General features: G+C 34.9%; 1 protein-coding gene across 2 annotated transcripts in view; it reads right to left on the reverse strand.

Annotated features, from left to right (window-relative positions):
- Positions 1-752: 752 nt before the first annotated feature.
- Positions 753-12,908, reverse strand: part of LOC144957742 (contactin-like) — a 94,624-nt gene continuing 82,468 nt past the window's right edge. The window contains exons 23-29 of one of the 2 annotated variants that reach the window (XM_078889139.1): positions 10,447-10,545; positions 9,933-10,080; positions 7,012-7,133; positions 6,480-6,681; positions 5,161-5,276; positions 3,677-3,851; positions 753-1,682 (exon numbers count right to left, since the gene is read on the reverse strand). In XM_078889139.1, coding sequence (XP_078745265.1) covers positions 1,561-1,682; positions 3,677-3,851; positions 5,161-5,276; positions 6,480-6,681; positions 7,012-7,133; positions 9,933-10,080; positions 10,447-10,545 — 984 coding nt within the window. In that variant the 3' untranslated portion in view covers positions 753-1,560. The remainder of the gene's footprint in view (positions 1,683-3,676; positions 3,852-5,160; positions 5,277-6,479; positions 6,682-7,011; positions 7,134-9,932; positions 10,081-10,446; positions 10,546-12,908) is intronic. The other variant, XM_078889138.1, reaches the window with a different exon arrangement.

The following is a 12,908-nucleotide window of genomic DNA, read 5'->3' on the forward strand; positions in this document are numbered from 1 at the left end:
ATTAAAATATGATCAAGTGGGGCAATTAAGAGTTTTACAATTTAAACTTTAAAGTTAGATGAAATAGATATAAGTAACTAAATAAATTCAATTCTTTATATGTGTCACCTCCAAAATGCCAATATATATATATATATATAATATATATATATATATATATATATATATATATATATATATATATATATATATTCAAAATATAAGAGGAACACAATAATAATCATAATGATGATTATGATGAAGGTAATAATAATAATAATAATAATAATAATAATAATAATAATAATAATAATAATAATAATAATAATAATAATAATAATAATAATCATTTTCATTATATTATTCACTTTGAAGAACTAGGGTGATTTTTGATGACGTTTAACATGTGAATTATTTATAGTACTCATTCATGAAAGTAAGCCCATGACACGCAGAAGGGTGTATATTTTTAAAAAATATTTACATATTATAATATTATTTGCAATTTGTTGATCCTTTTGATCTTTAAATGCGAAAATATAAATCAACAATATTTTATATAATAGTGTATGGATAACAATACTTTCATCATACATTCAACGTGAGTTATGAAAGTGTACCGACATAATACTAATATTATGAAGAAAACAAAGACACGGAATCCTTGAATGGTAAAGCTCTGCTATCTTTAAGAAAAAGGGTCGCATATTTGTCAGTACATGACATAATCAGTCGGAAGGTGAACATTTTGGATTTGCATTCTATTTTTGTAATTTTCTGTTAAAAATATGCTCCCAGGAAAGGTTTAATCTTTATTTTAAGTAAATCGGGTGATTTTTCATGAAGTTAGTTATGGTCAGATGTACGGGAAAGGTATCCAGCAACTTTTTTTTCAAATTTCATACTTTTTCAACTTGACTAGCTGTAAAAAATAATGAGAAGTGAAAATTAAGCTTTGATATTTCCCGAATATGTACAAAAAGGTTGATTTAATCATTTATGACAAGAACTCATTTTTGATCAAAATTGAGCTTCTAACTAAACTTGGCAATATCTCAGTTCAAACCTTTTCACCATCCGACTGATTATGTAATTCACTGTAACATATTGAAAAAAAAAATTACATGAGAGCCAAAATGACAATGTTGCTGCTCAAAGCTCGAAGGAAAAAAAAATAATGATAATTATTGAAATGTAAATTATTTATCAAACGAAGACGAGATACTGTGGACGTTTCGGATTTCCCCCTTATCAACGAAATACGATGAATTAAACACCAAGGACGAATGAGAGATGTGTGGATGGCGTAGTTAAGTAAATATGTTTATCCATGAGAGCCAAAACACATTGTAATTTTCTATCTTAACATATCAAGTCGTAGGCTTATACTTTGTGTAATAAAACATTTGTTCACTTTGATCACAAAACCTAGATAGATAGGAAAATGCGTGTTCGGCTTAAGAATAATATTACAATGTCAATAACTTTAATTTGACCCAATTACCAATATGCGACCCTTTGTCCTATGAAGACAGAGCTAATAATATTATGTCAAAATTGTTTATTTTTAATTTGTTATAGTTATAAGTATGAACAAAGAAACATAACAATAACAGCTATCAACATCATGGGCGTGTTGCCCAGTTGCCTTTGTGCCTTGTTCATGACTTCAGTTGTCATTGGGTTGTAGTTTACCAAGCCTCCTGTTAAAATAGGTTTGAAAATGAAAGTTATTAGAAAATACAAATTGATGGTTCCGTTGCTATAAAAATATAAATGTATCAACCCCCCTCCCCAACAAGCAATCCGAATCAAATGTGTGGGCCTGGTAAACACATATTATGTGACTCATTGTCTCAAAACGGTATTAAGTCGGGATGAGTAAGACGCTGAAAATGACATTTGTAGCCGTAGCCAGAAATATCATGCTTAAGTTGAGTTTATGTGCTTTATAGAGGAGCAGGAATATCATATTTTAATGTGCTAAATACCAACGTTTCATATTTTTTACCAGTTTAACTATAATTTGACTTTTTAGCATCTGGTCCATCCCGACATAATACCGTTTTGAGACGAGGGCTCACATATTTGTTACTAAAATTTAGAAATTTATAAACAAAGCTAAGTCATCTGATGTCAACAAATCGTTTATGAATATTTCAAAACAAAAATTTTAAACATAACAATTCCTATTTCACCAGTAGGTACTTAGTCCACAGGCAGATCACAAACAAACGTTTATATAATTCTATAATTAACCTTAGCCAAGAAGTGAATTATCAGGTAAACCAATAAATAGCACTTGGCAAGAATGATAACTCACATCCTAGTAAACTAGGCATGTGCAAATCTATGACATCAGATGACTACAAATATCTGTCACTACCTATAACCTTTACTTTCATGTGCCGGTCTAAGTTCAGTCAATTTTTCAAACCGACTTTTTGAAATTATATAAGATTAATAGATACAAACATTTTAGAGCCCATTCCAATGGATAAAACCATGCTCAAAGCGCATCACAGTGTTTTTTTTATTCAAGCAGCAAGCCGTTTTGCACCATATATCCATTTCATACAGAACCAATCGCCTGCTATGCGTCCTTTTTTAACTAACACTCTTACACCATCTGTCACTGCCTTTAGCCAAGTACTCATTCACACCAGAGTCGAATTGTTAATGTGTTCAAAGTGCCCATTTTTCGGGATCACAATTTTCAGCAATCACTGCACTGTCTCCCATCTGGCCACCGATCACGCTTAACGTTGCTTAACTTTTGTGACAAGACAAAACACCGTACTGCTGAACCAATAATTCTCACAGAAGGACCGTCTTAATTGAACCGGGTTGTGAGATTTGGCGGAAAGTATTTTGTTACAGTTCACAAGCTAAGCAGCTCACAACATTGCCATCCGAAAGTAAATCGGAGAACACACAAAACTATGTGTAACCTTAAACGTTTATAGTCTGGTTAATACAGTTTAGTGAGAATTACTCATAAACGTGGAGGGGTAAGGCTTGGAATGTGAGTAAGATGCTTTTTAAAAATGTTGCATTATAAATTTGTATTTGAATCTAATGCATCCACACCAGCATAATCATAATATCGAGTATATAATGCAGTCATTATGTCATTTGACTTCGGATAGGAAAGTCCAGGGTTCGAGTCCCGCTCTGAGCGACGCATAGTTGAGTCCTTAGAACGCACTCTTTATTCATATTCTTTCATGGTCCTCCGGTTAAAATGAGTATCTAGTCGTTAACAGCGTTGTCTTTGTCCAAAAAAATAAATAAATGGGATATAGCCTAATAGGCGACATGTCTCGTCCTATAATATGTTAAGTGTTGCTGTTGGCTAGGGACCCATTGTAAAACGCGTTGAGCACGTTTAGTTGATATTGCACAATATGAATGCCCAAGATAGATTTGAAATGGTCATCATAAATACTTTACCCAAAACTGCCCTACACTGGACACCAGAAGGAAAGAGAAGACGAGGAGGAAGGGCCCCTACCCTGCAACTTGAATGAGAACAGTGGAGGGAGAGATTAGGAGAGGGGGGGGGGGGAGGTGAGAAATGGAGCTCCCTGAAGATGATGGCTATAGACGAGGAAGATAGGGCTCCTTCCTTGCTGCCCTAGATGGCAAACTGGCATAATGGGCAGTACGTAAGAAAGTAATTAAGTATGTACTTTACCCAAAGTGAACATGATGTCAGGAGCCTTTTTCCCGTCACCTCCGATGTTGTAGCCCATCACTCGTAGTCTGTAGATCTCATTCTTCTCTATTCCTTTGATGATTCCCATAGCGGCACGGCCAAAATCCACCGACTTGGCAGAACGGATGTTCTCTTGCAGTTTCCAGTACCATGCCTGGATTTGGGGGAGTTATGTGGAACGAAAAAAAAATATATATTGCAGATTATTAAAGGAAATCTTCGAAATAAGTTGCTGGAACTTGTAAAAAAAAATAAGCATTGCGCCGCGCACTTGTTCTCATTCTCTTAGATAGAATTCTATACGTCATCAATATTCTCCTAAAGTGGACTATTATTTTTTATTCCTTGATTTTATTACACGTTTAAACTCTAGACGTCTAGGTAGATTGACCATTTTCTTACATTAAAAAAAAAAACGTTTGATGTCATAAGTCATCCTTGTTGTCTAAATTGAGCAATTTGGGGGTTAACCCTTTCCTTCCCAACCAAAGGAAAATTGTCACATTCGTTACGATAAAACCAATAATTTTTCATTCTGATTTCAATTTTCCATCACAATTTTTTTTTTCGTTATCGCTATAAGATCTGTTTGCAACTGTTTGTAGGGCTCACTTTGCTTAATAATATTATGTTTAGAATGTAATTGTTGCTTTCCTGTTTGAGTAAGAAAATCGATATTTGTGTTTGGTGTATTGGGGGATATTCTTAAAATGACCGGTAAGGAGAGCGTTAAAATCTTGCCAAAGGAAAAACCATGAATCTGTCAGAAGCTGCGCTCGAATTCTGGTACCTTCCAAATCAGAAAACAATGCCCTGCCAACTCTGTCACTCCGCCCTCATCAAATACTTTGCCAAGCCCATAAAGCTATGACTGTATCACGAGGCGACGTCATTACTAGTTTCCTGGCGATTAAATATTATTTTCTTACTTTGTTTTTGTTTTTAAGGGTTTACGGTGCTTGCAACACATTAAGGTCATATCAGCGCCAGTAAAAAGGAAGAAAATGGGATAGTAAAATGTTCTAGAATTACAATTAAAGCACAAAAGAAAGGGTGAGACAAAGGGGAATTGGTTCAAATAGGGAACAGATGTAGATTCCAAGAACACACCGTCAAAGTACTTAGTTTGAGATCACCTAAAAGACTCATCCAGACACAAGCACAGGTCCCAACTAAGAGGAATACACTCAAATGTTTACAAATCATTTAATATAATATGTAAACTAAACATAATACAATGCATAACAGAGAGATGACTTACAAGCAAAAAAAAATAGCATCTTCCAAAACTATAACTATACATTCGACTGTTTCCCTCCCAGCCAAGGAACTCGGGCCAGGACAAAACCAAGTTCCAAGACAACGACAAGAAACAATTGGAAACCGGTTGGGGGGATAGAAGACACAGCATGTACCTACCTGCTCACTATGGGAGGTCAGGATCTCCACCCAGATTTTCTTACCTTATATCCGACTAAAGGTGAATCTCCAAATTGATTGACGATTCCTCGCCATGAGATCCTAACACTGTCGGGTCCGTGGGACATAACATGGACGTACTGGGGGTAGGTGCTTGGAGCTGAAAAGGAGAAGGGTATGAGGAGAAACAGACAATATACCTATAACCAGGATGCAAAAAATGTGATCTTTTATATAGCTTTCACCATAGAAAATTTGAAATTTTGATCTTTTATATGGCTATCACTAGGCAAATACTTGAAGTTTTGATCTTTTATATAGCTACAACCAGAGAAAATTTGAAGATTTTATCTCTTATATATCTATCATCAGAGAAAATTTGAAGCTTTGATCTTTGATATTATAGCTATCACCAGAGAAAATTTGAAGTTTCAATATTTTATAATATAGCTATCACCAGAGAGAATTTGAAGTTTTGATCTTTTATATAGCTATCACCAGAGAAAATTAGAAGTTTTGATCTTTTATATAGCTATCACAAGAGAAAATTCGAAGTTTTGAAATTTTATATAGCTATAATCAGAGAAAATTTGAAGTTTTGATCTTTTATATAGCTATCACCAGAGAAAATTTGACGTTTCAGAACACTCAGTGTGTTATTCGATAAGGCAAACAAGACAAGTATTTTTCTCTTTAAGTCACTAAATGGAATTGCAAAAATAAAATTATAAAAGTGCGACTACGCCATGTTTGAAAGCCACTTCCCCATACATTATCATTATTGTGATTAATTAGAGTTTTTATATAGCGCAATATCCAATCAAAGACTCAAAGCGCTTTACAAGGGGTCCCAGGCCAACAGTAACACTTAACATGTAGGAAAAGACATGACGCTGTTAGACGATATTACATAACAAAGCTGTCAACTGCCTGGTTCTCATTTTACAAGGATAAACGAGGACTTTATAGTCAACAATATCAAACTTGGGTTGGGTTTACATGAAATAATAATAATAATAATAATAGCAATATATAATAATAATAATAATAATAATAATAATAATAATAATAATAATAATAATAATAATAATAATAACAATAACAATAACAATAACAATAACAATAAATAATAATAATAATAATAATAATAATAATAATAATAATAATAATAATTAGTATCATTATTATCATTATCATTATCAGAATCATTTTTATTATTATTATTATTATTATTATTATTATTATTATTATTATTATTATTATTATTATTATTATTATTATTATTATTATTATTATTATTATCATCATCATCATTAAGTTAGTTTCAGATATCGGTCAATATCCATGATTTATCACTCCATACCCGGGTCGTTCAGGCCAAGATAGTAGTTTTCCGATTTCGGCCCCAATCCAGCATTGTTCAACATCTGCATATTAATGCAGTAATCCGCCCCTGGTTTCAGACCAATGACATTAGCGGATGTGACGTCACCGTAAACTCTTGTGAACCTGGCGTTTCTCTCGAGTCTCCCGAAACACCGTGTGTCCTCCAACCAGTAATTCACCTAAACATTAATAAATGAGAAGCAAAACATAATTTGTTTTAGTTACTCCTTTGTCAGCAAGATCCAATTTTAAAATAAAAGACCAAATTAAAAGATTAAAATACAAAGACATTTTGGAACTCTCCAAATCGTGTACTTATTTGTGATTGATGACTGAGTTGGATGAAAACTCGAATAAAGATCGCTCCAATTGTGACGGTGGATAATTTGTCAAACTGTGAATACTTTTCACTGTGTGGGTAATATTGAGCTCACTTTGCAATGCGACCAATGACCTCGAACACATGAAAAGGTAATAATATAAGATCATCCCATCCACCTTGCGCTTACCTGGAAAGCAAAAATGGCCCCCTTGACGACCTCTCTGGTGTTGGGAACGCGGTGCCATTCAATGGTGCCGGCTGTAGCATTGATGGCGTTTGCTTGGTTGAAGATTGGCACAAAATTGGGCACTGGAAAGAAACGTGTGTGGAAAAAAAAAAGGAAAGCAATATGTGACCAAAACCTCAAAAAAGGTATTACCTATGTCGGGGGGAAACTAGATACTGATAATTGATTTTAGCTCTCTGTTTACCGGTTATTTTCGGGTATTTCCCCAAAATTCGTCACGCCAACCAAGACAAAAATATACAGTTTTTGACCTTTTATTGGATTTTCAGATCAAGAGATGATGCCCGGACTTGGGAGGGGCTATCTCCGATGTTACGAAATATTCAATAATATTGGTAAAAACTGCACTGTAATACCCACGCTGTACAATTTCCTATAAAATCATTGTTAAAGTCGGTAAATTAGAAAATATCAGAATAGTAAATATCAATTTCAAGTATCTGAGTCGAGATTAGAAGTAGAATTTAGTTTCATTGAAAGTGTCAACAACAACAGTGTCACAGTGTGTGTATTGCCGTGGCCTTCGTAAAGTTATGGCCTGATACTGACCAAATATGACGTCAAAATTCCAGTCTTTTGCCACAAAAGAAAACAAACCGTGAGTTGTATTCAATAGTTCAACCAATGAAATAACTTGTTTCCATGAGCTCTACTAACGACAACTCACTAAACGGTGCAACAAAAAAAAAAAAAAATGACGTCAAACTGCCAGTCCTTTTGGATTTCAGTGTCACACTAAAACATAACGATGGCTACGGTATTACTCCACCTTGTTTTTGTATTTGAGTGACGTAACAAGTTATTGTCATCCAACTCAATACAAGTTGAGATCGGTGCGAGGTGAAGACAAGCAGTCAATATGTATTATTTTTGACTGATTTTTTACTAAGACGAAGAGTAGAGGGTTCTACAATAGATATTTTTCACCCAAACACAAAAGCACTAGATATGTCTATGCTATACACTTGTCTTTTCAGCAAAATAAGGTGTACAACCGTCGCCATCGTTAACATATATATAGCCTGACACTAGAACCCTCTAGGACGATGGCTACGGTACAACACAGTTTTAAATATTGTTAACGGTAACAAACACATATTTTAGAATGTTCTTATGTTTTAAAGTAATCAGAATGAGATGAATGTTGGCTGTATCGTAATGAATGTCACGGTTGTCCTAAGGTTGGTAAGAAAGGGTTAAAGTTTAACTCATAAAAAATGAGGAGGCTGAACATACACAAAACTCATGTAAACAAACCATGACAATTTATATATATATATATATATATATATATATATATATTATATATATATAAGTATTCGCTTGGCTAAGAAGCTCACAACATTGCCATCCGGAAGTATAACGGACCAGCACACAAAACTATGTGTAACCTTGAACGTTTATAGTCTGGTTAATACAGTTTAGTGAGAATACTCTTCAACAGTCGTACGTCACTTCCTTCCTAATTACGCATGGTAACTTAGTAACACTGGCTCTAAACTATCGGAACAATGGCGGACACCCGTATGAATTATTTCTCCGGCGAGGATAAAAGCGTATCCAGAGGGAAAAAACCCATAAATTTGACCTTGTTTTGACTTTTACACATTCTGATCACAAGGCATATGAAAAGTTCTAGCCAGCATGACGAATAAAAAGTAATGATTTTCTTTGTTTAGAACCAAGATGGCCGCCGTTGCCGGTCGGCGTGACATCAGACTACTGAATCCAATTACTCATAAACGCGGATGAAAAAAAAAAACAATAACAAAGACCCGAGTGACGTCAACTTCATTCTATTTATAGGACAACATCCATTAAACATGCTCAATGTGTTTTACAAGGAGTCCCTTGCCGACAGCAACGCTCAACAAGTAGAATGAGATATGACGCCTGTTTGGCGATATTACAATGTTTCCCCACAAAGACTGCCCAGTTAACGGCAAGGTATTCCTGAGTACGGTGAGAGATTGTGAGTAAAGAGCCCCATTTAAGAAATCAAAATTGCCCTACTCACAGCGGGACTCGATCCCTGGACCTTCTGGCTTCCGGTCCAAAGGCGTCTGTTACACCACTAGACCACTAATCAAAGAAAACTTCATAAGAAACTATCAAATACTGGAGGAAAAACTAAATAGAAAGCGAAGTGGAGGAAGAAGGAAGAAACACTGACAGTAAAATATCAAGGAGTTTGGCATCACTACAGATCAACGAATGTTGCGAAATAGCCCTATAATATGTGACCCCTTGTCCTAAAACGGTATTATGTCAGGATGAACTAGATACTAAAAAAAAAAAAATTGAAGCTAAACTGGTCAACAATTAGAATTATTGCTATTTAGCATTCTAAGATACGATATTCATCCTCTACGATAAAACATACAAACTCATTGCAAGTCCGATATTTCTGGCAATAAATTCAATTTTCAGCACCTCAATCCTTCCGACATAATACCGTTTTGAGATGAGGGGTCACATATAGATAGTATGCGCTTGGCTAAGAAGCTCATAGCATTGCCATCCGGAAGTATCACGGACGAACACACAAAACTATGTGTAACCATGAACTTTTATAGTCTGGTTCATACAGTTTAGTGATATGTACTCATAAACGTGGATGGCAAAAACAAGAACAAAGACTTGATTGACGTCATCTTCGTTCTATCTATAGAAAAAGTATGGAAGACGATGGGAAAAGAGAAAGAAGCCTAAAGAAGATTATGTTGACTATGATGATAATGGTGATGATAATGATGACGATGATGATGATGATGATGATGATGATGATGATGATGATGATGATGATGATGATGATGATGATGATGATGAATGAATGAATGAGAATGACGATAAACTCTTACTCTTTTCAGCAGATAGAACAATAACAATTGATGAATTGGGTCCATTTCCCAAGTTATTTATGGCCTGAACTTTGACCTCATACTCTCTGTAATAATCCGCCTTTCCAACCACTGTATAATACTCAGGTGTCAATAATTCCTCCGGAGCCTGAGAATGGAGAAGGTACGATAATAACCCTAATACTAATAATAATACTAATACTAATAATACTCATACTAATACTACTACTACTACTACTACTACTACTACTACTACTACTACTACTACTACTACCACTACTACTACTTATAATAATAATAATAATAATAATAATAATAATAATAATAATGATAATGATAATGATAATGATAATGATAATGATAATATAATAAATATAATAATAATAATAATAAATAATAATAATAATAATAATAATAATAATAATAATAATAATAATAGTAATAATAATAATAATAATAATTATCATCATCATTATCATCATCCAGTAAAACCAAAATAATACAAAGAACCTACCTTTTGCCATTTCCTGTCAAACTGGTTGTCAGCTTCTTTCTTTCTATAATAGACCATATACCTGATGTGATCAGAACCCCACTGGCTTCTTGGAAGAGCCTGCGTGAAGACGAAACAGAATAAATTAATAAGGTGACCTTTGAACCCTTCTTCTTTTTCTTTTTCAAAAATAAGCTTTTATATAGCGCAAAATCCACTAAATGTGCTCAAAGCGCTTTATAAGGGGTCCCTGGCCAACAGCAACATTTAACATTTTAGGACGGGACATGACGCCATGTTGCAAATTTTTCGGACAGAGACAACGCTGTTAACGGCCTGGTACTCATTTAACACCTGAGTACGGTGAGAGAATGTGAGTAAAGAGTCTTCTACAAGGACTCAACTATGCGCCGAGCGAGGCTCGACCTTCCGATCCGAAAGCGAGTGTCATACCACAAGACCACATGGCCGCACATATATATCACATCTTCTATGTATCACCCACAAGGAAAACTGAGTTAAAACTCTCTTTCAATGTCATATTAAGCGCAATGGAATCACCAAAGAAAAACTGAACTTACAAAACAATAAGGGAAAGGCTCTTTAAGAGTGAACCCACACCGGAGACTCACTCCGACGACCCGACACTGCCGTCCTCTGCCGTCTTCCGGATAAACATGTCGGGAACGGACAAAATACTAAGAATAAAAAGAAGAGCCGCTAGACCCACCCATACCAAGCACCCGACGTCCTCTGCCGTTTTTCTTTTTCCGAGCTTGGTATGTGTAGGTCTTCTCGTTATTCTTATTATTTTGTCCATGCCCGACGTCTTTATCTGGAAGACGGCAGAGGAGGGCAGTGCCGGGTCGTCGGAGTAAGTCTCAGGTGTGGATTAGCCCTTAACCGAAGAGGACAGCTATTTTCCTCTTTAACCCACTAAATTAATGACAAAAAATTAGATATATTTATGAATCATGAAAGAGAGACTGGACAGGTATTTTAAGTTATCTCTTCAAATATTTCACAATATGTGCTAAGCTTGTAGAGGCGTCTGTCCCTATAAAGCAATACGCCCCCCCCCCCCAATTTTTTTTTAAAGCAACGATCTGATTATCTCAGCTCCAGTTGTCTATCCTAGATTATTTTCAGAGAGATATTTTGTAATATGACATTTTTTCATAAATACATTTATTCAAAATTAAATGAAAGTATTCTATTTTTTAATGAAACGTTATAAAACAAACAAAGTTGACGTCACTCAGCTCTATATTATTGTTTTTAGCCAGCCATTTTTATGAGTAGTTCTCACTAAATTGTATTAATCAGAAGGTATCACATAATTTTGCTTGTTGTTGCGTTATATCCGACTGGCGGATATTGTGAGTTTTTAAACTAAACTCATAGCATCAATATAAGCTTGATCCCGAGGTTAAATTGTCTTTTTAGGGTGTGCTTCTCTAAAGCAAGAAAAATGTCATTTGAGTCATGTGTTTGGAACGGTAGCAAAGTTGTTTCCTCGAGTAAGGCACTTAAAACTCGTGTTAATGATTAGTTAGCTATTGGCAGTGACAGATATGTTGTAAGGGAGATAATACGAAAAGACGCCTAATAGGCAACTGTATGAAAAGGAAATATTATGATTCCATTATAATTTGACCTGCTGGAGACTCTGTGTTCAATGAAAATGTGAATAGCATTTAGCAAGGTAGATGCGTCTAAATGCGTTATATAACCTTTTATTTGTACTATCATTTCATATCATATTAAATCAGAACATAATATATCATATCATATCATATCATATATCACATCATATCACATCATATCATATCATAGGGGCAGCGTGGCACAGCGATACGGTATTTGCTTTACCCGAAAGGAACCGAGTTCGATCACCCGCCGCTGTTGTGTGGCCTCGAGCAAGTCACCTCGTCCTAGCCCAATATGCGGCTGACGCCTGGGTTATTCCAGTCTTCCCTTGGAATAGACCCTAGAGAAAAATTTCCATACGGGATGAATAAAGGGAATTGTATTTATTTATTTATTTTATCAGTATTAGGAATTTACAATGGGCCAAGTGTTCCTTCAATGCCCTCGAAACATAAGAAGTAATATTGATTGATTGATTGGTTGGCTTATTTAATTATTTATTTTATTAATTACTTTGTTATCTTTGTTTGTTTCGTCGATGTTAACGTCAATGCAAATGCTATCATTGCTATATTTATTAATGCTAAGAAAGTCAGAAAAGAACCACCTGCCTTCCAAGTGATCAGGAGTTCTCGTCGATGTTAATGTCGATGTAATTGATAGTATTGCTACATGTGACCCCTCGTCTACAAAAGGTATTAAGTCGGGATGATTAAGATGTTAAAAATGGAATTTGTAGCCAGAAATATCATGCTTAAGTTGAGTTTATATGCTTTATAGAGGAGGAATATCATGTTTTCCTGTGCGTGCTAAATACCAACGTTTCATATTTT

This window comes from Berghia stephanieae, chromosome 12 (genome assembly GCF_034508935.2).
Source record: "Berghia stephanieae isolate SIO BIC M18660-M18661 chromosome 12, UCSD_Bste_1.3, whole genome shotgun sequence".
In the NCBI taxonomy this organism is placed as follows: domain Eukaryota; kingdom Metazoa; phylum Mollusca; class Gastropoda; order Nudibranchia; family Aeolidiidae; genus Berghia; species Berghia stephanieae.